At 39.5% G+C, this 26,295-nt stretch overlaps 1 protein-coding gene across 2 annotated transcripts in view; it reads left to right on the forward strand.

Annotated features, from left to right (window-relative positions):
* The first annotated feature begins 508 nt into the window (after positions 1-508).
* The window catches only part of CAMK4 (calcium/calmodulin dependent protein kinase IV), a 266,138-nt gene continuing 240,351 nt past the window's right edge, over positions 509-26,295 (forward strand). Inside the window, exons 1-3 of one of the 2 annotated variants that reach the window (XM_063706704.1) lie at positions 509-731; positions 7,460-7,538; positions 8,239-8,473. In XM_063706704.1, the coding sequence (XP_063562774.1) occupies positions 8,313-8,473 (161 nt within the window). In that variant the 5' untranslated portion in view covers positions 509-731; positions 7,460-7,538; positions 8,239-8,312. Of the gene's footprint in view, positions 732-7,412; positions 7,539-8,238; positions 8,474-26,295 lie in introns of those variants that run through there. The other variant, XM_055387546.2, reaches the window with a different exon arrangement.

Here is a 26,295-nt window from a genome sequence, read left to right on the forward strand (position 1 = left end):
TATAATTTTTTATTTAAATTGTTGGCTGTCTTATAAATAAATTTTTAAAAGACTAAGAAATATTTCTTTTATATTTACACATATTTCCCATTTCTGCTGCTCTGCATCCTTTTCCATATATCTGAGTTTCCATTTGTTCTATTTCTTTTCAGCTCCCTCCCAAAAATTCCTTTAGAATACCTTACGGTGCAGATTTCCCACCTATGAATTCTTTCGTAGTTTTCCTGAAAATGCTTCTACTTGACTTTCATTTATGAAGGATATTTTTGTTAGGTATGGAATTCTGTATCTATAGTTTTTTTTTTCTTTCGGTAGTTAAATATCTTCAAAGTTAAATAACTTTACAGATATCATTTTGTTATTTTTTGGCCTACTTTTTTTTTTTTTTTTGAGAGGGAGTCTCGCTCTGTTGCTCAGGCTGGAGTACAGTGGCGCGATCTCGGCTCACTGCAAGCTTCGGCTCACTGCAAGTTCCGGCTGACTGCAAGCTCCGCCTCCCAGGTTCACGCCATTCTTCTGCCTCAGCCTCCCGAGTAGCTGGGGCTACAGACGCCTGCAAGCACGCCCGGCTAAGTTTTTGTATTTTTAGTAGAGACCGGGTTTCACTGTGTTAGCCAGGACGGTCTCAGTCTCCTGACCTCTTGATACGCCCGCCTCGGCCTTCCAAAGTGCTGGGCGTGTGCCACCGCGCACGGCCGGCCTACATTATTTTTAATGAGGAGTCATCTGTGGTTTGTATCATTACTTCCCTAAAATGTGTAATCTCTTCTTCTCTGTCTTTTTGGGCTTTTCCTCTAACACACATTTAACTTGGTGGGACTTATAGTCCAAACCTTGTCCCCCTATGAGGGGCAACAGCTAAAATTTCTTCTCAGCTCTTTTTACATTCCAGTTATTGCTGATTGCTTTCTGCTGGGTTCCTTAGAGTCTCCTCTACACATCTGTAGTTCAGAGGTTAGCCTAGTATTTGATGACAGTTTATATACAGATTTTTTTTATTCTTCCACTATGGTCCCTTCTTTCTGGAATTTCCTTCTCAATTTCCAACCTCTCTGCCAGCCTTGAATTCCATTTTCTGATACCTCAAGCTAATAAGACCAACATTTTCTGTTTGAGTTGTAGCTGTCCTGTGCTGCCTGCAGAGGGCCCTTAGAGGCCCTAAGAGGAAATGCCAAATAAATGTACAACTCATTCTGAAGAGTTTCTTTCTTTCATGGGTTACATCATTCCTAGTTTTCTGATTTTGTCTGTTATTCTGCACATTTAAGTAACTGTGTTTATATTTAGTCCAGAGATTGAAATTTTTACATTCAGGAGGCTTAGTAATACCAGCTTCTCTGCCATTAACAGAATGGAATCTTGCCCTTTCATATGTGGATGAGACACTAAGTATCTCATTAGAAGCTTTGGGTCACTGAGCCTGTTTAATGGTAGGTTTCACTCTAAGGTGATTTACAGAAATGAGGATATTTTGTGGGGGGTACCCCAATGTCAGTAGTCATAGTAATCTTAACCCTCCTTGGGTTATTTATTTTGTTCAGTGAAAAATCCACCAATAGTTGTATGGCTAGGGGCAAAATAGACATAAACCTATTTCTCAACATTCTGGGAGCGTGTGCCCTCAGGGGTCTCGCTACTTACCGTGCAGAGTTTCACTTAATCTCTGTTTTCAATATGGCCTCAGCTGTATCTTCTGACCTAAAACATATTTCGTTCCTTGTTCAACATTTACAAAATTAAATATATTATCTTCTTCTAGGCTTTGGTAGGAGTGTTTTTTGGCTGTGAATTGTTAGAAGAGGTAATCCAGGAAGCCTAAAAACTTTAATTTAAAAAAAGAATTTGTTATGAATACATAATATTTGCACTTATTTATGGGATACATGTGATATTTTTATACAAGCATACAGTGTGCAGTGATCAAATCAGGGTAACTGGAATATCCATCCCTTCAAGCATTTATCACTTCCTTGTTGTTAGAAACATTCCAATTCCACTCTTAGTTATATTGAAATATGTAATAAGTTACTGTTAACTATAGTTGCCCTATTATGCTACTGAACATTCGATCTTATTCCCTCTATCTAACTGTATTTTTGTACTCATTAACTATCCCCTATTTATCCCCTCCTTGCTATTACCCTTCCCGTCCTCTGATAGCCATCATTCTACTCTCTATCTCTAAGAGTTCAATATTTTTCTTAGCTTCCACATATGAGTGAGAACATGCAATATTTGTCTTTCTGTGCCTGGCTTATTTCACTTAATGTCCTCCAGTTTCATCTGTGTTGTTGCAAGTGAGAAGATTTCATTCTTTTTGTGGCTGAATAATATTTCCTTGTGTATACATACTACATTTTCTTTATCTATTCATCCACTGATGGATACTCAGGTTGATTCCTTATCATGGCTGCTATAAATATGAGAGTGCAGATGTCTCTTTGATATACTGATTTCCTTTCTTTTGGATATATACCTAGCAGTGGGATTGTGGACCACATGTTAGTTCTATTTTTAATTTATTTATTGTTTTGAGGAACCTCCATTCTGTTCTTCACAGTGACTGTACTAATTTATATTCCCACCAACAGTGTATGAGGGTTCCCTTTTCTCCACATTCTCACCAACATTCATTATTGCCTGTCTTTCTGATAAAAGTCATTTATTAGAAAGATTGTATCTCATTAGAAGCTTTGGGTCACTGAGCCTGTTTAATGGTAGGTTTCACTCTGAGGTGATTTTCTGATAAAAGTCATTTATCAGAAAGACAGGGGTGAGATATTTCCTTGTTTTGATTTGCATTTCTCTGATGAATAGAAATTTCTTTATATAGTTGTTGGCTATTTGTATGTTTCTTTTGAGAAATGTCTGTTGAGATCTTTTGCCCATTTTTCAATCTGATTTTTTTTCCTATAGAGTTGTTTGAGTTTCTTATATATTCTGGTTATTAAACCCTCGTCAGATGGATAGTTCGCAAATATTTTCTCCCATTCTGTGGGTTGTCTCTTCACTTTTTTTGATTGTTTCCTTTGCTGTGTGCAGAAACTTTAGCTCGATGTGATTCAATTTGTCCATTTTGCTTTGGTTGCCTGTTCTTTTGAGACCTTACTCAAGAAATCTTTCCCAAACCTATGAAATGGAGTGTTTCCCCAATGTTCTCTTCTAGAAGTTTCATAGTTTCAGGTATTAGACTGAAGTATTTAATCCACTTTGACTTGATTTTTGTATCGTGAGAGAGAGGGTCTAGATTCAGTCTTCTGCAAATGGACATCCAGTTTTCCAATCACCATTTATTGAAGAGACTGTCCTTTCCCTAATGTATGTTCTGGGTGCCTTTCTCAAAAATGATTTGACTGTAAATGCATGAATTTATTTCTCGGTGCTTTCTTCTGTCCTACTGGCCTATATATTTGTTTTGATGCCAGTATCATGCTCTTTTAGTTACTTTACCTTTGTATTATAATTTGAAACCAGGTAATATGATACCTCCAGCTTCCCCCTGCCCTGGCCTCCCCTCAGGATTGCTTTGTCTATTTGGCTTCTTTTGTGGTTTTACATAAATTTTAGCATTATTTTTCCTATTTCTGTGAAGAATGTCATTGGCATTTTGATAGACATTGCATTGAATGTGTAGATTGCTTCGGGTAGTGTGGGCATTTTAAAAATATTGTTTCTTCCAATCCATAAACATAAAATATCTTTGCATTTTTTTGTGTCCTCTTCCATTTCTTTCATCAATGTTTTACGGTGTTCATTGTAGACATCTTTCACTTCTTTGGTTAAGTTTATCCCTAGATATTTTGTTTTATTTGTAGCTATTGTAAATGGGATTACTTTTTCATTTTCTATTTCAGAAATGCTACTGTTTTCATATGTTGATTTTGTATCCTGCAACTTTACTGGATTGATCAATTCTAATAGTTTTTTTTTTTTTTTTTTGGTGGAGTCTTTAGGTTTTTAGGTTTTTCTAAATATAAGATCACATCATCTGCAAGCAAGGACAATTTGACTTCTTCCTTTCTAATTTGGATGAAGGGGCCTAATAACTTTTTATAAAATTTTTTAACCAATGTTTTGTTCTCTGTTCTATGCCTCACCTTGAGAACTATCTGGTACTCTAACTTCTGAACATGTCTTGATTTTATAGTAGGGATTAGATTTCTTCTTATTGGCTTTTCCCATTGCAAATCTAGGTTTCTGATTTATTAACTCCTCTGTTACTGTTTGTTTACGTGTTCAAGATTCAGTTGACATCACTTCTCTCTTTCTTTTTGTGGGATAATAACCCTGTTCCTTTTCTGGTCATTTCAGTTGAGTTTTGATAAGAAGTAATGGTACATTTTGTATATTTAATTCCTGTTTCATCTATTTTAATATTTATTAATTTTTATCTGTCTCAAATAAAAGTAAGCTGCATGGATTATACAAAATATCCTGTTTTTAAACTTCAATTAATAGCATTTTTACAAAAGGCAATTATGAAAAGCATAGATGTCAAATGACTAAAATTATGCTGAATATAAAATGAATTCTATAATCACCTCTGTACCATGAAATGGCTTTCTTGCACCATTGTTACCTAAAATAGCAGGAGAAAAAAGGCTTACCATCTCCTTTAATGTAACATGCTTGCTTTGGGCTTATGTTGTAAAAGAATTGCTAACAACAGACAAGCATTTACATGCAGTGCTGCTGCTGCTGGACTTGCCTCAAAGAAGTGAGAATAAAAATGGCCTAGCAACTGTTTTATGCCCATTTGTCCACTGGTCAGTGCAAGCCAAGGGAAACTTACTGAGTCAAAGCTAGAATTTAGAGAGCTTTATTATCTTGCTTTGCTTGTGAACTTGATTTTTCAACACGATTAGTGAATCTATTCTCTGAAAAGTAACATCACATGGGCATTTTCAGTCTTTCACCAAACAAGCTAGTATGTAAGTGCATTTGTATGAATTTGCATATACTTGTTATTTGTTAGAGCATTTGTACATTGAGTTTGTGCTCATCATTATAAAATTATCATGAGGAATAGTTTTTGTACAGTCATGTGTCACACAACATTTTGGTCAACAATGGGCTGCATGTGTAATGGTGGTCCCATAAGACTTAATAGAGTTGAAAAATTTCTGTCACCTAGTGACATCATAGCCTAATCTTACAGTGTAATACATTACTCATGTGTTTATGGTGATGCCACTGTAAACAAACCTACTGTGTTGCCAGTCATATAAAAGTATAGTGTATACAATTATGTATAGTACATTATACTTTATAATGGTAATAAATGACTATGTTACTAGTTTATACTATGTCACCAGTAAATACTAGTATAGTATTTACTACACTATACATTTTATTGTTATTTTAGAGTTTTCTCCTCTAGCTATAAAAAAAGTTAACTGTAAAACAGCTTCAGGCAGATCCTTCAGGAGGTATTTCAGAATAAGGCATTGTCATCATAGAAGATGACAGCTCCATGCATGTCATTGCCCCTAAAGCCCTTCCAGCTTTCAGTGGGACAAGATGTGGAGGCGGAAGATATGATATCGATGACCCTGTCTCTGTGTAGGCCTAGGCTAGTGTGTGTATATGTTTTAGTTTTTAACAAAGTTCAAAAAGTTAAAAAAAGTTGTTTTAAAAAGAAGAAAGCTTATAGAATAAGGATACATAGAAAACCTTTTTGTGCAGCTTTACAATATATTTTGTATAAAATATCTTGTATTTGTGTTTCAGCTAAGCATTACTATAAAAGAGTCAAAAAGTTTTAAAACATTAAAAAGTTTATAAAGTAAAAGTTACAGTAAACTGAGGTTAATTTACCATTGAAGAAAGAAACTATTCTAAATAAATTTAGTGTAGCCTAAGCATACAGTATGTATAAAGTCTAAGTAGTGTAATGTCCTAGGCCTTCATATCCACTCACCACTTACTCACTCACACAGAGCAACTTTTAGTCCTGCAAGCTGCATTCATGGTAAGTGCCCTATACAGGTGTACCATTTTTTACCTTTTATACCATATTTTTATTGTACCTTTCCTATGTTTAGATACGTTTAAATACACAAATACTTATTGTTGTGTTACAATTGCCTACAGCAGAGTTCCCAACCCCCAGGCCATGGGCTGGTCTGTGGCCTGTTAGGAACTGGGCCACACAGCAGGAGGTGAGCTGCAGGCAAGCAAGCAAAGCTTCATCTATATTTACAGGGGCTCTCCATCTCCCACATTACTGCCTGAACTCTGCCTCCTGTCAGATCAGTGGTAGCATTAGATTCCCATAAGAGCATGAACCCTATTGTGAACTGCACATGCAAGGGATCTAGGTTGTGCACTCCTTATAAGAATCTACTGCCTGATGATCTATCACTGTCTCCCATCACCCCCAGATGGGACTGTCTAGTTGTAGGAAAACAAGCTCAGGTCTTCCACTGATTCTATATTACGGTGAGTTGTATAATTATTTCACTATGTATTGCAATGTAATAATAATAGAATTAAAGTGCACAATAAATGTAATGCACTTGAATCATCCCAGAACCATCTTCCCCACCCCCTGTCTGTGGAAAAAATTATCTTCCAAGAAACTGGTCCCTGGTGCCGAAAAGGTTGGGGACCTCTGGCCTATAGTATTCAGTATAGTAAAATGCTGTACAGGTTTGCAGCCTAGGAGCAATTGACTATTCCATCCAGCATAGCTTGTAGTAAGCTATACTATCTGGTTGTGTACAAGTACAGCCTATGATGTTCTTACAACTGCATCGCCTAAGGATGCATCTCTTCAACTTCTCACCGTGGTTAAGAGATGCATGACTATATATATTTTCAATTTCCAATCAGCTAGGAATCACATTCCTGTAACTACTTGATTGGATATTTTTGGTTGTTTGTTCACCAGTATAGCAGGCAGGCTTTTAAGAATAATAAATCCATAAATTAGATTAAAATATTGGACCATATTAATGGTTGGTGCTATCAGGAATGGAGACTTACTAGGAAGAGTTTAGTGCATGTTGGAGGAAACTCAGGAAAAAAAAAAAAAAGACCAAAAATAACACCTGTGAAGTGAGGTGAAAGGATCTGGAGCTATTTAGCCAGAAATGAGTTGTGGTATAATAACTGTCATATATATGTATTAGAACATGACTAATTGTTGTTCGTCTTTGCTGAAATCTGAAAAGAAAAAAGTTCAAGGGTAGTTTAAGTGATGTATGTTTAATACTGAGAAGAAGAGCCATGACAGCTGATGGACAGGACATAAGAATGCTTATCATGGGATACATCTCTTGGGAAGAGAAAAAGGGCTTTACATGTAGCAATCTTCCCTGTCATGAATGAGGACAGGTCCTGCCTTAAGGCAGAGGGTTTACTAGTTGGCTTCCACAAGGCCCTTCTAGAACTGTAATTCTGAGCCACTTCAGATGCTGAGATTGAACTCGACACAGCCAAGTATCTGCTCTTTCAGGAGCTCCAGCAGTGCCAGAGGAGGCAGTGCCACCAGCAGCGACGACAGCATTTATTCCAACTGAAGACTTCACTCAAAGGTGAGTCAGGTCAGTGTGGACCTGGGCGCTTCCTTTTCCTCCAGCTTTCACTGGGTCCAGGCACAGGAGCCCTGAGGGATCGGCGACCACAGTACTCCCTCCCCGGCCACCAATACAAGCTTTGACAGAGGATGGCTGGTTAGCTGGTGCTAGGTGGGAGGGACTCGCCACGGAGACGCGCTCAAGGAGGGATGAGTTGCGCCACCACCACCTAGGTCCCTCTCTCGCTATCCGGCGGGGCCGCCCGGACCCAGGTGCTCCCAGGGTGCGCCTGGCGCCCGCCATCCCAGAGCAGCGTCCCGCTGCGCACGGTCTCCCTCCAGCTCCGGTCCCCGCGGGAGGGCATGTGGGATGATGCGCGGGTCCTTGTGCCTTCCCCAAGCTCCAGCATCCGGAGCCGCCCTAGCCGGCACCGCGGCAGCCACAGCCTGGGAGAGAGAAAGGAAAGAGGGAGGGCGGCGGGAAAGGCTCGGCGCGGGAGGAGGGCGGGTGAGGAGGGAAGGAGCGAGGGGGAGGGAGCCTCTCTCCTCAGCGGTGCAGCTAGTCTCCCTCCAGCGGGCGGCGACTCCGGGTTCCCCCTCGCGCCCTCTCGCAGAGGCTCGCCCCCTTCCCCGCCCACCGTCCCTGCGAGCGCGGGCGGCGGCGGTGGGCGTGTCCGCGCGTGAAGGACGCCGCCTCTCTCTCGCTCCTGCGTTCGCAGGCGGTGGCGGGCGGCCGGCTTCTCGCTCGGGCAGCGGCGGCGGCGGCGGCGGCTTCCGGAGTCCCGCTGCGAAGATGCTCAAAGTCACGGTGCCCTCCTGCTCCGCCTCGTCCTGCTCTTCGGTCACCGCCAGTGCGGCCCCGGGTACCGCGAGCCTCGTCCCGGATTACTGGATCGACGGCTCCAACAGGGATGCGCTGAGCGATTTCTTCGAGGTGGAGTCGGAGCTGGGACGGTAAGGCGCGGGCTCCGGCTGGGGAAGCCCGCGGCGTGCACTGGGGGTTGTCCTCACAGCGACGGCTCGGAGGGTGCGGGAGCCTGCCTTCGTGCCCTTCGATTTCTCCCTACCTAGTTAGTGTCTGAGAGAGAGCTAACCTTCATTCAGGTGCGGCTCGAGTCCTTCCCACCCCACCAGAGCGCCTAGGCCGGTGCAGCTGTAGGATCAGCCCGACTCCCTCCCACCCTCCCTCCTTCTCGCAGGCTGCCGCTTCCCTTGGGTGACAGCTCCCACCGCACGTGGGCCCTGCTTTCCCAATTGATATCTTTGCTCACGATTATAGCTTGCCAGAGGGTCCTGTTTGTCTAGTTATTTTTTGGGGTGGGGGCCGGAGGGTGCCCCTCCAAATCAAGACAGGATTATTAAGTTAGATTCCTCCTCCTTCCCCTCGTCAAGCTCTCCAAAGCAAGTGACACGAGAAATTAAACTTAAATACTAGCTTCCCTGCAGAGTCTGCTCAGGAGTGAAGGGAGAAATGAATCATTTAAGAGAGTTGAAGGCAGAATAATGAACTAGTGTGGCTTTAAAGAGAAAGCAGCATATGGGATCCAGGCAGTGGTAATTAGTGAGAATGCTGCTGCTTCCCTTCTTTCATGGGCTGGAGTGATTTATTTAAATTATATATGCAACAGACCATCTCCCTAGGATTGCAGATATGTCCCCTATCCCTCCTCTGAAGATCCAAACAGGTAGCAGTTTGGCCTTCTGCATGATTCCATATGCTTTCGTATTTGTATCCGTTGAAAATTATAGTTTTCTTTCCCTTACTTCCTTTTTTTTTTGTGTTTTCTCTCTGTTATCCATAGGTAAGGAGATTTGTTTTCAACACTTATTTTAGATCCAGGCTCTTTAGTATAGGGAATCTGAAGATGTAATTTCAACGGTTGACAATTTGCAGCTTCTGTACTTACTACTCCTTTGCAATTTCATTTTTCATTCTCTTTTTGCTGGAAATAGTATTGCTAACAGCCTTTTTATTTTTTCAAGTAATTGGAGGATCCAGAGCAGGATTCTGGATGTTGGTATTTAGTGGGAAGTTGTAATGATCACTGCCCACTCTCCCCCCAATTTGCTACTACTATTGAAGGCTCATTGAATATAGATGTGTAAAATAGGCAAACTTCTTAATGAAAATTCAGTAGTTTGTCACTGTTAAAAATGTTTTGAAGTATTTGAGCACTGAATAATGTATACATAAACATCCATTTTTGATCAAGTTTTTCAGTATTCATCTGGAGATCTATTATATATGTAGGTGGAAATGAAAGGACAATGATGTCGATTTTTGTAAGGTCCAAAACATGCCTGTTACTAATTGTATGATGCGTGACAGTGGAACCATGTAAACCTCTGAGTAAAGGGATGATCTACTTAAAACTGTTTACTGGGTGTTTTATAAACTACTGTGTAGTAGAGGAAGTGCCTGATGCTGCTGCAGGGACTGTCCCAGCAGCACATCTGTTTTCAGAGTAACGTTAACCCTAGATGCCTCAAATAGGCTGACTTATCCACACACGTTGTCTTTATGAATAAGCTTCACCGTCATGAAACTCAAGAAATTCACTTTAATTTGAAAAATGGGAAAAAAATAAACTGCCAATTGTATACCCCTATGAGATGGTAGCCTGCATAGGAAAAAACTAAGAAATTTGAAGTTTGGGTTTTTTATTTTTCAGTTCAGAATTACGTGTTGCAGTAAATTTTGGAGGACAAATATTAATCAGTTATACAGAAGCTTCTCAACGTATGATGGTGTTATGTCCCAATAAGCCCACTGTAGTTGAAAATATCAGAAGTTGAAAATGCATTTACTACACCTATGCTAACAAACATTGTAGCTTAGCCTAGCCTACCTGAAACATGCTGAGAACACTTAATAGCCTACATTTGGGCAAAATCATCTAACATAAAGCCTATTTTATAATAACTGTTAAATACCGTGTACAGATGGGATTTTGTAGACATGGTGAGATATGAAACACAAAACACAATATTCAAAAAACACTGGCAACACAGAACACTCTAGAGTTCCGGTTGTTTACCCTCCTGTGGTTAACTGGGAGCTGTGGCTAATGGCCACTGCCCAGCATCAGAGAGAGTATCCTACCACGTATAGTTCAGGAAAAGATCAAAATTTGAAGTACGATTTCTACTGAATGCTGTCACTTTCCCACCATCATAAAAGTCAAAAAATCGTAAGTTAAGCCCATCCTGTCGGAGACCCTCTATCTATACATTGCTAAGATTCTCGCTCTATTATCTAGTCTTATGATTACTGTAAAAGATCACAGAGTTAAACTGCATTGAGGAACAATGAAAGCTAAAATGTCTTACTTAGGCTTTGTTTGTCAGCAGTAAAGTGTATTGTTAGGTAAGTTTTCTGTACATGGCAGCATTCGTGGGGTGCATGCTTACTCTTTTTGGCTGAGACTTTGAGAAGTATCATTTTCATTATCAGAAATTTTTAAGTAAATAAACTTAAAACATAAACCAACTACTATTCTAGATGTAATTATTAAGAATCGATAGAGCCAGAGAATGCAACAGAATGATCATGGTAGATATTGGCTGAGTAACTAAAATCTTCTTTCTTCCTACACTAGAGATCAAGTTGAACTCAGGTCATCAGTTTCAAGCCTTTACTCTCAGCCTTGGACAAAATCCACCTGCTAGTGTGACTCTAATTCATTAGTAATGCAGTTGTCATTAATATACTAAGAGAACAGTGCTTCTGGTATTATGTGTTGCTGTTGTGGTTAGCTCTAGAAAGTAGACAGTCTCCACCAGAATTAGTGATTTGTTGGCTCCTCCATTACAATTGTCTGTTGTAAAGTAGTGACTCCTGATTGCAAGAAGATTGGACAGTGACCATTGGGGTGATACACCCTGAGGATGTGTTTGGGAACTCAAGGGGAGCTAAACTCCCAAGGCTATATCCACCTGAAGCCCCTGGATAGTGCTGGCGAAGGCAGGTGCTGGCAGCACTGATCCACATGGAGCCCTTGAGACCAAGACAGATGTGATCACTTTCTTTTGGCAGGGAGGGCATAGGGTATAGGGGTTAAGGGTGAATTAAAAGTATCAGGCAAAGTAATTTTCCTAAAATCACACTTGAAGACACTGTTTTGTTCATAGAGTTTTTCAAAAAGTTTACAAAAATCATGACACACACACACATTCAACTCTACGTAAAAATACGAATTGGCCATGATCCTATTCAGGGCTCCAGATCCTCGAGAGCAGTTGGTCTTTTGCCCAGTGATTTGAGAAACTGGCATTTTAAAGGCTTTTCTGAGGGAGAAGGGAGCTGCCTGTGGTCCAGATCCCGCCCAGTGGTTTGGCACATGGAATGACAGGAAATGGCCCAGCCTGCTTGGTGGTGCAGATTTCGTCTGTGCATGCAAACCCATGTCCTGTTTTCAGTTGTCTCACCTTTAGTTTCTCACTGTTGTTCCATGTTGAAAGAAAAGATGATAAGAAAACCAGTTGTATTCCCAGACATACAAATCCAAGGAAACCAAACCAAATGAAAGATAATTAGAACAAGAGAAGAATGTGTTAAACTATTTTGGAACCTTTTTTTTTTTTTTAAATTTAGTTCCCATTCCACTTACTGTAGTTTCTTTAGGCTAGGCACTTTGCATACTCCTCCCCACTGCAATGTAATTTTAAATAATACATTTATGTGTCACATTTATGTAAACACAATTATGTGTATACATTTATAATTTTAAATACATTTATTTGTCAACTCAATTAAACTAATTATATAGGATCCTTTGTTATATGTATTATTGTTTAGGAACCAAATAGATTTCCATAGTAAGGGTTGTGTGTGTGTGTGTGTGTGTGTGTGTGTGTGTGTGTGTGTGTGTATAAAACAGAAACAATTTCATAAAACAATGTTTATTCTTATTACCAGCAATGCACTTTAATATTTTCTATTATATGCTGTTTGATTTCATCTATTTCATTAAAAAAACTTGGCTGAACCCATGTGATTTCACATCCCATTAATGGGTTGTGATTCAGTTTGAAAAGTGCTGTTGTAGGCCATAAATCTGTGTGTGATAGATTAAGCTACGAGGCAGAGTCTTTTAAAGAAATTCCCTGCAGACCAGTTGGCAACATTGGGTGGTATCCTTTTGGCACAGCCCTGTAGAGAAAAAGGCTCCTATCTTTGCCTCCAGGTCATTACTGATTTTTCACCTTCTAAACATTTTGGAAAAACTCTGGTGTCTCCCCAAGGTCTGCTGGGCACACAGTAATCTGAACTGGCTAAGAGTGCCAGGGGCTGTGTTGGGAAGGAACTCAGAGACTGAGAAATGGTATATTCTACATGGTAACATGTATTCTGGCTCCAGGTCACAGTGAGCAAATGCTTTCTATAAGGAAACACGAAAGAGTGCATTTGCTAAGAGAAGGGCTTCAGCCAGTGCTCTTGGCTTGTCTTAGTGCTCTTGGCTCTGGTTGATATAACAAGATGTCTTAGACCGGGTGGCTTAAACAATAAATATGCATTTGTCACAGCTCTGGAGGCTAGGAAGTCCAAGATCAGGGTCCCAGCCAATGCATTTCCTCAGTTAGGACTCTCTGTTTTGCAGATGGCTGCCTTCTCACTGTGTCGTCACAAGGCAGAGAGGAAGAGAGAAAGAGAGGGGAAGAGAGAAAGAAACCAAGCTCTCTGGTGCCTCTTCTTACAAGTGCACTGATCCCACGATGAGGGGTTTAGCTGCATAACCTCATACTAAACATAATTACCTTCCAAAAGCCCCACCTATAAATGCCATCATATTGGAGTTGGGATAAGGCTTCAACATGTGAATTTTGAGGGGACACAATTCAGTCCACAGCATGGCTGCTGAAGAAACAGATTCTCCTTTTTTTTGGTCAACCAATTTCCTAAACCATTCTCGTGACCAGAGCTTCTTAGATCCTTGATTTTTTCCGACACCATGCTTTAGGGCCCCATGGCTTATCTGGGTAGGTATACTGCTGGCTTCTGATCTCCTGCTACACACACTGCACTTAGAAGCTCCAGCTCTTGGGGGATGGTAGGTTTTTTATCTTACTAGCAATTAAAAATATACTTATGCCAACCCTGTCTTGTTCTCTGTGCCTCTAATTCTTTTCTCAGGCAGTTGAGTCAGGAGCAAGGTGGGATTGCAAGTGGGAGAATAAAAACTGGGGCTTCATAGGGTCTTCCCAGGAAAACTGACTGTAAGCTTCCAGAAGGCAGAGTCTGTGAGTTTGGCTGGTTCACTATTATGTGCTCATATCTAGCAGAGCACTTAGTACTTAACAGGTACACAACAAATGGTTTTAAAGAGGGTGAATCAATGATAATGAAATGGGCCAGGTGCAGCATGTGTACCCGCTTCCTCTTCTTTGAGGTCTTGGTCCTGATGTGGTAGTGATATTGATTCTAGTGACCCTAGGATAAGGAGAATACTGTAACCCTTTTCTCTTCTCCCTAAAACTTGCGTGACAATAACCCTAATCTCAATCAGCATTGGTTTTCTTTCTTCAGTGTGAGTATTGGTAGCTGCTACCTCTGTAGCTTGCTGTTGTTAAAAATAATGTCACTTTTCTGTTGGCAGAGTGTTTTGTGGCTCTGAAATGAAAGGGATTCAGTTTCACCTTCACTGTCACTTTACCACAGGTGTATCAGAATTAGGAGTTAAATCAAGTTGGACTAAAAGGCATGAAATGCCTCCAGGGTATACCATCCACTAAAGTTAATGCATAGTAAATGCTAAGTTTGGAAATATACTCATTGTAAAAAGCCTTAAAATCAAGTGAAGACTATGATAACATCATTGCTTTAAGAGCACACTACTTTTCCATGTTTAAATACTGTCACAAGGTTAAAAATAACTCCAGATTTTGGGAAAAAAAAAAAAGACACAGGTGCCATCTGCTTCTAAACTGTTCTGGAGAACTTGAAAGAGAGAGAGAAAAAGAACACTAACCACAAAATAGCTTCAAAGAACTTTCTTGTAAACACTTTACCCTCAGACATATATGTGTGGGTTATGTGTTTGCAATAATACATTTAAGAACAAAGTAGTGTTAGCCAAGGGAAGTGTTTCAACTACTAGTTATTTTTTGTTAATAATTTTTTTCTTTTTTTACTCTTTTTTTTTAAATAAAGAGTTTTTAAAAAACTCTCTTTTGGGAAAGCTACGTATCTAATAAACAGAATATTGATTTTGTAAAATTTCGAGGTCAAATTCATACTGCAAAATATGGTGTTTGAGTCAAGGAACCATGTAATTCAGGACAAAGAGGAACTTTTCATGAAGTTGATAGCAGCTAGAGTCAAGGTTTTACTCAAATTATATTGATCTTTACCTCAGTTTTCTTGATCTATTTGTAGTACAGGATTATCTGAAGATTTCATGACTCCAATGGTTTAATTAGGAAGTTAGGTCTAAATATCGATGGCATAGTATTAGCACATAAAGGATGTGGACCCTTCAATACAGTTTGTCAGAGATTTTCCTCAGTCATTATCTTGTCAGTGGTAAAGATCAAATAAAGAAAAGAACAGTGTCTGGAGAGACAGTGATTCATAGTGATGGGTAAAGGGTAATGCAAGTAGACCTTCCTCTTTTCTCTTAGATTAGGGTTTCTCAATCTAGGCACTATAGACTTCTGGCCCAGGAAATTCCTTGTTGTGGGGGCTGTCCTGTGCACTGTAGGATGTTTAAGTGTCCCTGGCCTCTACCTACTAGCTGCCAGTAGTGACACCCTTATAAGCTGTTAAACCAAAACTGTCTCTAAACATTGTCAAATGTGTCCCCTCTCTCCTCTTGAGAATCATGTCTTGAAGCTAGTGTTTTACACATTTTGTTTCAGTTATGTAGATAGTGAACAACAACAAGGAGATTGATAGATTATGTTAATTTGGCTTTACTGAGTATCTGCTACAACCAAATGTTTCTCCCATTTCTATGTATTACCATAAGATTTCTGTTTTATGTGTATTCCACTTCTGCTATTTGCTTAATATTTTTATTTAAATTACCTTATTTTGTTAACCTAAATTTATTTACCAAGAATACAATTTTCACTAAATTGAAAACTGTAAATAAAAGCAAATTGTATATGCCATAAATAGAAACAAATTGTAAAAATAAATTGTAATGAAAACATAGCATTTTTAGTAAATTATAGCTAGACTTGTCCACATGCAGAAGGCTGTAACTCTGAGGATTGATTTCTTCGTTAAAAAAGAGATGATCAAAGATTAGCAGAGTTAAAACCAGAGTAGCACAAACTGAAGTTTTCTTCTTGATGTAATCAGAATGATTGAAAAGTAATTGAAAAGAAAAGGATGTTCTGTCTGTCTCTTTTATTCCTTGTTATTTAATTCCATGCGTTTGTGCTACCTAAAGTCCTCTTGTTTATAGGTCGAAGCTTTTCAATAATTCTGACCTAGACGATGTATGCTGGCAGTGTGCATGTGGTGGGATAAGGGCCTAGAGTGTGAATGAGCATGATAAATCAATATTTGGCCTCCAAGTGCATAGGGTACTACTAATAAGGCACCAACAATATATTTAATAAAAGATAAATTAATGAATAAGTAAAATGAATAAAACTTATTAGAAATCTAAGAACAATAGCCATTTTCATGACAGAGTTGTGACAGAGAGGACTGGGGTGTCTTTATGGGGGAGGGGTAGACTTTGAAATTTGGCAGGATTTTAATAGGTAGAGCACTGGCAAACAGCATGTCAGGCAGATGGTACATTCTAAGAAGAGGCAAAAAAAGGACAGAAAAATTGAGGATATACATTTTTGTTTTGCAAAATTTATAAAGCATGAACATTGCAATGGCAGATTGGGTTAGCAGGGTAAGTTGATGTCAGACCAAAGACAACCTGTTTAAAAAAAACAAAAAGAGTAGGCTTGTGTCACTTGAAAACCACTTTGTAGATAAAGTAACCATTGTGAGAGAAAAACGTCAGCTATAGAAGCAGCTGGGTCTTGGGCTGAGGTTGTGGGACTCAGAATTTGCCACTACCTATAATGTAGATCAAACATGGGGCTAGATAAGAGAAAACTGATGACGTTGATTTTTTTTTTTAAGGAAAAAACAATCCCATAGCCTATGACTAGGTAAGAAAGGAGAAATGTTGGACTTAGACTGGTTACCTAGACCAGGTAAAGAGTGAGTAAAAAGAGACAGTAAGTATTTTAGGCTTGAAGGCCATTCAGTCTCTGATGCAGCTCTACCCTCTGCCATGGTTGAGAGAAAGTAGGCATAGATAACATACAGACAATAGCACGTTACTGTGTTCCAGTGACATGTCATTTATGACAGTAAAATTTCACTTTCATATAATTTTCACATCACAAAATAGTATTCTTCTTTTGATTTTTAAAAATGCAAAAATTGTTTTTAGATTGCAGACTGTAGAAAATCAAACGGCTGCTAGGTCTGGTCTGTGGTTTGCTAATCTAGACCAGCCAAGCTAAACTTCTGCTCCTCCCCAGTTGCATGAGAATTTCAGGTTAAAATGATATCAAATCTTAATTTATTCAAGGAACTACCTTTAGTCTCTCTTTCACTTTGAAAATGTCAACTTTTTATTAGTTTTCCACGTGGGCACAAGCTTTAAATGCATACTCATCTTTTATCAAAATCTACTGAAACTGCTACAGTTACAGTTCTTACCTATGTAACATGTTGGCTAGTTCCATTTCTCTCTTTCTTCCTCCTATTTCTGTCTGATATTGATTATATGACTGATGTTTACTTCACATAATGTTTGTGAAAATGAAGAGCCTTTATTCGAAGGGCGTGAAAGTTAAATTTCCATACCATGAACAATGTTCATATCAAAAGACTATTTATTGGTGGGTAATTTGTTTTGTACATAATAACTAAATAGGTTTCAAATTGATAATTCCTCTATTATATTTAGAGTGACAATAATATGCTAAATAAATTACTGATGAAAGATTTTCCTCTAGTAAAGTTGAATTAATTTTTCCATTTGCTAGTATTAGCTGTGTGTTGAATAATCCTATATGCTATGCAGATGTCTCAGGTGGATAATTAAGGTCATTTAAATGAGGAACCTGTTTAAGCAATCTTTTGAAAACTTAAAATTACTCCTTTTTTATATATTGAATAGAGTTAAATTAAATCAGCCACTCATATTTCGACTATAGCAGAGGTCTATATGGTGGGATGCCCGTAGCCAGGGTATGTGTAATACAATGAGGTGCTAGAAGAAAGTATTAGAGAATCTGTTTTGGTTTCTTTTTTTAATTTTTGTCTTTAATTTTTATTTTTGGATGTTTTAGAAAGCACATTAATGTTGGTTAAGTAACACATATATACCATTAATAGGTACGTTAGTGTACACAGTTTGGAAGCATGTGCTCAAAAAACATTTTATTGGATGGTGACTTGGTCAAAGAATGGTAGTCATAAGTGGATACTGAATAAACTTCTTTATATTTAAATAGCATTCTACTTTATGAAAAGTGAGTTTAAAGCAAATATACAGATAAATATGCAAACAAAAAATCATATTGCAAGGTGTGTCTTTGTGCAGAAAGGGGAAGTGGGTACATACGTGCAACTGTTATGCATCTCAAGACTACTTGATGAACGGTTTTGATAAGAACTTACTGCCATTGTAACCAAAACAGTCACATAGAATAAAACAGAACGAGAGTAAAGGAATACAGATTGCACATCAAGCAGAGGGTGAACTTAACTTTGGCTTCAACAACAAAGTTTCAGTGGTCGTGGAGTTGAGAGGGAAAAAGAGTAGAGAAATAGGGTTTGTTTGCAAGAATCTCAATTTTAATATAACTAATGCACTTCGTGGCAAATTTTGCCAACTGCTGGCTTAGGCAGCTGAAGGCACTGACCTAAAGTGTTTTGTGGACAGTACTTGAAGAGTTGTGGGCATTAGTGCCAGGATGCTGAGCTTAACCCTGTTAGCAAATGTGTTGTTACCACTTACTTGTTAAGTCATGTTTCAGGGTGGTATGGCTCAAAAATTTACCAGGTACCGAAATATTTCATAGAAAAAAATAAAGAAGGCTAGATTTGAGACCACCATCTGATTGGAATAGTCTCTGAAAAAAGATAATGGATAGGACACGTTCTTAACTGTTTTCTTTACAAGTTTGTAGTAGCATGCTTTGTTAAAAGTGCACTTTCTTTGATATATGTCATGCCTGTAGACAGAACTTGACTAATATTATAAACTGGAACATAGAAGTGGAGAAGATAACAGATCTATAATTGTGCTCACACATGTCTTGTTACCTACAATGAAGTATTTGAATGATGTCTCCCTATTTTAGGTCTTTATGGACTGTTTAATAGAGACCTTCACTTGCATTTTACTTTTCATTGCTCAGAATGTTGTGCTGTTAGCTTGGTCTGCCTTACTTTTACTGATTTGAAGGGACAATTCATGACTACTTTAATTTAGTAAGCAGCTGCCTTCCACTTAGGACCCTAACAGACACACAAAGTTGTTCTTTAGTTGCGAAAACTGCTCTAAGATTAGTGTTTACCTGGATTTTCATATTTGCTACTTATTCATTCAAATAAGTCATTTTTATTCAAAGCTCTCCGTCAGGGCAACCACTGGGAAAATAAGACTATGCTATTAAATGTGACCAAATTCAAAATGTGTAATTCAATAAATCAGCCTGGCCTAGAGTGTTCAGTTCTAATAGGCCTCTAAAGGGTTCTTCTGTGAGTGGAAACATTTTAGTGACTGCTGAGGGACCCTGGGCTCTTCCTCTCTTTTTCCCCTCAATGTGAACATGTACACTAATAACAATGTTCAATGAGGTAAACTCGTGAGCTCTCTGAGTGCAACCTGTAACTGGAGGCAAGCTAAGAACCTAATAAACAGAGCTTATCATATGTATGTGTGACACACCAATGAAGTGGGAACCTGAGAAAATTTCCAGGATGATCTCCAGAAAACCAGTGCAGTTCTTTAAAATATTGACCTACTGAGGAAATGGAATGTTAGGACTGAGCTAAGGGCTGTTGGGATTGGGGGAAGTGGTTGGCTTAAGGATCTGGCTTGGGCCAGGCAAGGGCAGCAGAGCGTTGGTCCGAGCCTGAGCCAAGTAGTGGAGGGGAGTGATCCTCGGGGAGCCACCTCTAAGGGGAGAGGTGGGCAAGGCAGCTACTCAGGGTGGCTCTGAGGCAGGGAGCACCAAGCAGGCCATTCTGGACAGCTGGATTGGTGAAGATGAAGGTCTGCTGAGCAAGGCAGCGGCTAAGACAGGAACAGGCAGGACACAATTGTTACTTGACGGCCCTGCCTCTTCGGGCGTAAAGCCCCGCACCTCACTCAGCTTCATTTGTAAAGTGATGATTGTGGTAGTGTGTTCTCCACATCATTTCTGTGACAATCAAATGAGATCACAAATGTGAAACACTGAGCTCCATACCCAGCACATAAACTTAATATTATTCCCCACACAGGCCACAAGGTGGGAAGTAGGAGATAATGACTCCCACTTGTGTATTGATAGGATAAATACCTTACTTAGTTCAGTTTATACAGCCTTGTTAGCAATCTGAGCTCAACTTCCAGGCCAGCCTCCTTCCCCACCACTTCTCTTCTGTAATTACCATCATGGGATATTTACTAGGTGCTTGGTGTGATTATACTGTCTTTAAGTACGTTGCTAGTTAGTTCGAGAATACTACCAGGTGTTTATCACCAGCACCAGTTCACAAGGATGAGCCTGAGGCTCAGAATGGTGAAGCACCTTGTCTAAGCTCACACAGCCAGGTGGAGAGGAGCAGAGCTGAGATTCAAGCTCTGGTTTGTCAGACTTCAGCACTCATGCTCTTTTGCTCTACCTGCCTTGGCTGCACAGATGCCTCAGTGATCTTCATATCTCTGTGGTGTTAAGCATGAAACTCTCTTGGCCTGAAATGTGCCTCTCCTATGAATCCCTCCAGGACAGTCATCCAACCTCAGGTAGAAAGTTTCTGCCCTTTCCCCACTCATACCATTTCATAATTCCCCATCTCCAGTGTTTATGGTCTTACAGGTGAATGCTTTGTGGTCTTCACCACCAGAACATCTGCTTATTGGGCAGAGGAACCCCATATCTTATCCCTCTTTTATTCCTACTACTAGGCCAATCCCTCAGCCTAATGCCTGCCTCCCCTTAAGTGTTTCTGGAACATTATGTGAATGAACAAATGTCAGAGGAATTAGGCAAATAGCTGCAAGAAAATCAGCAGTACTTAAAACTGTCTTTCTTCAGGATGTTTTTTTCTATACGAACCCACTTCTAAACTAGCACACTGAAATTACTTGTTCACTACCTGTCTCCTTCTCATTAGAATGTAAGCCCTTGAGGGTCTGGTTTCTGTCCCTTTGTTCCCTGCTGTGTCCCCAGAATCTTAGCACAATGCCTAGTTTATAGTGAACACTCATTACATATTTGCTGAGTAATAAATCAGTTGCACCCGTGGGGTTTCCACAATTGAAAGTCCTTTTGAACCCAGGGAGCTCTGGTCTTTTGTCAGTCATCTCTATCTTAAAGAGCCCCCATCTCTAAGTGATCAGGAATACTGTCACCTTCTGTGAGTAGATTATCTACCTCTAAGATCCCTTCTAGTCCCAACCATGTGTGCACCTGTGTTTTCTTCCAATTGAATTCTCTGGGCGATCACCTTAGTTCTTTATGTTGTTCAGGAGACAGAGCAGCTTTTGAAGTAAGTAGGGCTCTAAGCCTGAAAGGCTTTCTAAGTGTGTTGGAGGATCCTCACATAAATTTTATTCTCATTTTGTGCTTTCTAAATGCATCACCTTTAAAAAATGTACCTATTGTTATATTCACTCATTTGTACTTCCTGCTGTAGACTATACAAATGCTAGCACTAGTTGTAGATACCTAGGACAAGATTTAGAAGAAAGTGTGTTTCCTGGCTTCCTCTACCCCTGTAGTTTTGCTTTTAGAAAAGAATCATTCTTTTTAAAAAGCTTGACTTATGACCTATTTGTGGCTATGTAACCAGTTAGCAATGTCCTGTCACATGGTTGGGTAACATATCCCCTGCCTTGACCATAGGAGGGGAAGGAAGACCTAAGGAGAGGGTCTTGAAGGAGATAAGAGCATAAATAGTCTGTTCCATGTCTATCTTTATTTGGGGATATTATTTAAAAGCCATCTACTGAAATGCTTAATCATCGATCAAAAAGAAATGCAGCTTGACATAACTTCCAAGTAGGGTTATTAACTTTACATTCCTGATGTTTATGCACTGTCAAAGTAATTATTCTGGAAATGTGTACCTTCCCATCTTTCTTTTGACAACCAGAGGCCAGGGGAACATGGTGAAAGGAAACTGTGGGTGGGAAGCAGAGAGGCAGACGCAGGGCTGAGGGGCAGAAGGGAGTCCACTCCTTACCAGCTTTACTTCTTGTTTTCTGAGTCCAGTTACCCCTAGGCCCAGAGCACTTCTCTGTCCCCTCCTGATTTCTCCCTGTTTCCTTCATCTCTCCAGAGCCTAGGTACCTGTCATTTCCTTGTATCTGCCCATCTTATGGAATGAATGTTTATTCCTCCAAAGGCATGTATTGAGACCCTAACTCCCAATACGATGGGGTTTGGAGATGGCCCTTCGGCAGAAAATTAGGTTTAGGTGAGGTGAGGCATTAGTGCTCTTATTAAAAGAGTTGTGAGAGCTTGCTCGCTCGCTGTCTCTCATCCCTGACCATGGAAGACACAGCAAGAAGGCAGCTGTCTGCAAGCCTGGAAGAGAGTTCTCACCAGAACCCGACCACACTGGCACCCAATTGCAGACTTCCAGCCCTCAGAACTGTGAAAAAAATGTTTTTTTTTTTTTAAGTTAAGCCACACCAGTCTGTGGCACTTTGTTACCAGCCAGAGCAGAGAAAGACAGCCCTGTACCCTTTTTCCCCATTTGGCACCTGTCTGACGTCGCAGTTTGAGGAGTGATCTGCTCTTCTTTCTCAGATGCCTGACATTTCCTCCCAGATGCTGGGGAAAGGAGGCCAGAACCCCACTTCACAAGGAGTAAAGCTCCTTACTTGTTTTATCTAGGAGGGCTAAAGCTGACTCTCAGTGGCTCTTCTTTTTTTTTTTTTTTTTTTTTTTTTAACAGGAGGTGGGCTCCCTAGCATGCCTCCACCTTGCCAGACCCTAGACTGGGACAATTCTTCTGTGGCTACATCCCCACTTCCTCTCGTGCCTTCCAGGCACTAGCACCTTGGATCCCACTGTGCATCCGTACCTGTTGGCTTTCCAAGTGTCAATGCCTGCCAGCTCCTGGTACATTATTTCCTCAGCAGCTGGCACGGGATTTTTTGTTGCCAACTAGAAGCTCAGCTATTAAAAAATAAAACTTGGCGCATCTTGAGTATCATATGTTTTCATCAGGACTTGGATCTGAATTCTGGCACAGCTCACACGATCACTTTGGGGACCTCTCTGAGGACTAGGAACCCAGTATTCCTCTGGGTCTTTGACCACGTTTTCATCTTATTCTGAATACATTCTCAAACCTTGAAAAACCTATGATGCTTACGATTAATTCGAGGGCTGTTTTACTTGTGTTTTGCTTGGTTTTATTGGATTTTTTTAAACCTTGTCAGTGTTTCTTTAGCACTAGGTTGCTTTCTCTGGCTGTTATTGTCAGTTTTCTATCTTAAATTGTAAATTCCCGAGAATAAGATTCATGTTTCTCAGGTTAATGAATAGCTAACACACAACACTGAAATGGGGACCTTTACTGCATGACTTTGCATGAACATGAGGTTATTCAAGAAGGGAGATTTTTATTTGCAGGGATTGTTAAATATTAAGATAAATGAAAAGGACAAGTTTTGGGGTTAGAAAGACCTGCAATAGAGTCCCAGTTCCGCCACTCATGAAGTGTGTCATTTTAGACAAATTTTCATTGAGCCTCAGCTTCTCCACCCATAAGAAGAGATAATAATGATTAAATGACGTCAGTGCATTTATTATACATGGTAAGTGTCCAGTAAGCATTAGATATTATCGATATTAATTCTGGAATAGCTGTCTGTAAAGGTGGAGGGATTCTAGGTGATTGGATAGCACACTTTCTCAAAAATGTCATAAGATTCTAAAATTTTGGAAATGCGTTGGCAGGAGGCCTTAGTAATTCTCTGCTACTGCTTGCAGCTTCTGAGTAAGCTTTCTGAGCATCTAAGCTTCCCCTTTACCCAGGGGTAGTACATTGTGCAATATTTGTAAATATTTGACTACTGTTTTTTGATATTTCATGTATTGAAAGGAAGGTGTAGTATAACCGTAAGATTTTCCACATCTACAGACAAAAGGAAAGTTGGGGTAGTTTAAAATAACTGCTGCATGTGGTTCTTTCTGTATAATTTTTAGTTTTTTTTCTTCTAAAAGGGTGTTAGAAAATATTAATCTTTTTGTTGCTTTGAGGTCTTATTTACACTAACTTTAACTCTTCTTGATAGATTAATTTTTCATTCTAAATGTCGCATTCTTCACTGGGAAGTTAAATAACCAAACCCAGAATCACTGCAACTTACCTGTGATTTAGAAATAGAGTTCTGGAAATCATTTAACAATCTAAAAAAAAAACCCATAAGTAGTAAGGAATATTTGAAAGCAGTCTATTAGTTTGTGCACACTGATAAAACAATATATCACATGGAAGAGACTTATATTTAAATGATGTTACTATTAGCCATACCTAAAAAATGTATTTCTCTAACGTGATACCTAAGTTGTAAAAGAAAGTTTGATTTCCAGTTTCATCTTACATTTCTTTTATAGCTGCTTTTAATTGTCCTACCCTCTCTTCTGGTGAAGGAGCTTCATTGCAGTACTTAAGAAAACAAATTATTAACCTTGAAGGAAGCTGTTAATGAGATACTCATAACTAAGGAAAAAAGTGGGGGGATAGAAATTAGATGACCTAGGAGACACCTTACTTGAGTGTCATTTAGGTAAGGGTCATTCATTCTGGAAGGCCTCTCGGTAAAGGAGGAGGGGTTACAAATGATTGGATATCACAGCCTTTCAAATTGTTCTCTGATTCTAAGATTTCAGAAATGTTTTGGCTGTAGGGCAATGCTAAGAGTCAAAAGCAGGGCTGCAGCCCACATTAAATAACCCTATGACTTTAGTAGATATTAATAGAACCCCCAGTGGCAACGATGGTGGTACAAAGATACATTCCAACTCTGGTACCTAGTAGCTGTTTATTGTTAATGAATCTTTTAAATTGTAACAAGCCCCATTTTCTCCTCTGTAGAATGAAAATACTAGTGCCTTTTTTCACAGGATTATTGCAAAGATTAAAAAAGGTAAATTCTTTGACTGTAGTTAAGTATAAAAGCTATGCACACTGCAAATTTTTATTTGAATAATAATAATTATGACTTTTTTTTTACTATTAACTGCGGATTTTATTTGAATTTCACCAGCTTTTCTACTGATGTCCTCTTTCTCTTCTAGGGTCCAGTCTAGGCAAATATATTGCATTTAGTTACCATGTCTTCTTTGCTCAGTTTCTTAGTCTTTGCCTGTTTTTCATTACCTTGAAAGTCTTGAGCAATACTGGATAAGTATCCTGTGGAATACCCACCCCCAGCCCCTATGCCACCAGTCTGGATTTGTCTGTCATTTCTCATGATTAACTGGGGAAGAATACCACAACAATGAAGTGCCCTTCTTGTGACATAGTATCAGATGTTGCACGATGTCATATGACATCTCTATGGATGTCAACCTCTGTCACTTTCCAGGTTTCTCCACTGTACAGTTACTATTTACCTCTTTTCTTACTCTATCTAGTCTTTGGAACTTGGTGACTAAGTCTAGCTCACCCTTGGGAAAAAAGGGGTTAAACTTCACTGCCCAGAGTGGAGAATATCTACATAAATTGCTTATCGTTACGTAAGGAATATTTCTGAGGTATTATTTTATAACTGATAAATTCTTATATATATAAAATAATGATTGAATGTCTTAAGTCATTTTTGAAAAATCTTGTGAAAATATGCTACTGCCAGTAAATCATGCAATTGGGAATGTACTAACCAGTGAGAAGCTTTGAATCTAATAGGAGAAGCTGTCCCTGGAATCTTGCTGTTAGAGAGTGGAGCACATTGGAGCTGAGGGCTTAAAGGGAGGGCCTGAAGTCAGGTCTGTTTCATCTTGACAGAGGTAGATCAGCTCTAGGCAATAACTGATTTCTGTGTATGTCTTGTTGGTGAATAATTCATGGCAGGAGCAGCCCTTATTTAAGATGGACTGTTGGAACTTTCCACTGGAAGACCACGCAGGCAACTTTGACGCAGGCTATTCGAAACTAACTCCATCTTCCACTCACCCCCAAACAACAGCCACAAGAAAACCTGGTGTCCTGCTTGTGTAGCCCACCTCAGTACATGTTACCCCCATTTGCTTTGCTCCTTACCTAGAAATCCAGCGGTATTCTGGATTTCTCCTTCACCTCTTCCCCTAATAAGACATATTTTCCCACTTAATACATGTATAACCCTGGGCAAGTCACTTATCCTTTCTGAGTCTTTGAAGGGGTATAATAATAATCTCATAAGGTTATTATGGAGATTAAGTGAAACAGTGTATCATAAAGTTCCTTGGCATAGTACCTAGTATACTTCACACATTCAATAAAGGTTAATAGGTATGATTTATATCTCTTAAATATACTTTAAATCTGTTCCCTCCTCTGTGTGGCCACTGATCTTTTTCATTTACATCATTTG

The sequence above is a fragment of the Gorilla gorilla genome, chromosome 4 (assembly GCF_029281585.2).
Source record: "Gorilla gorilla gorilla isolate KB3781 chromosome 4, NHGRI_mGorGor1-v2.1_pri, whole genome shotgun sequence".
Classification (NCBI taxonomy): Eukaryota; Metazoa; Chordata; class Mammalia; order Primates; family Hominidae; genus Gorilla; species Gorilla gorilla.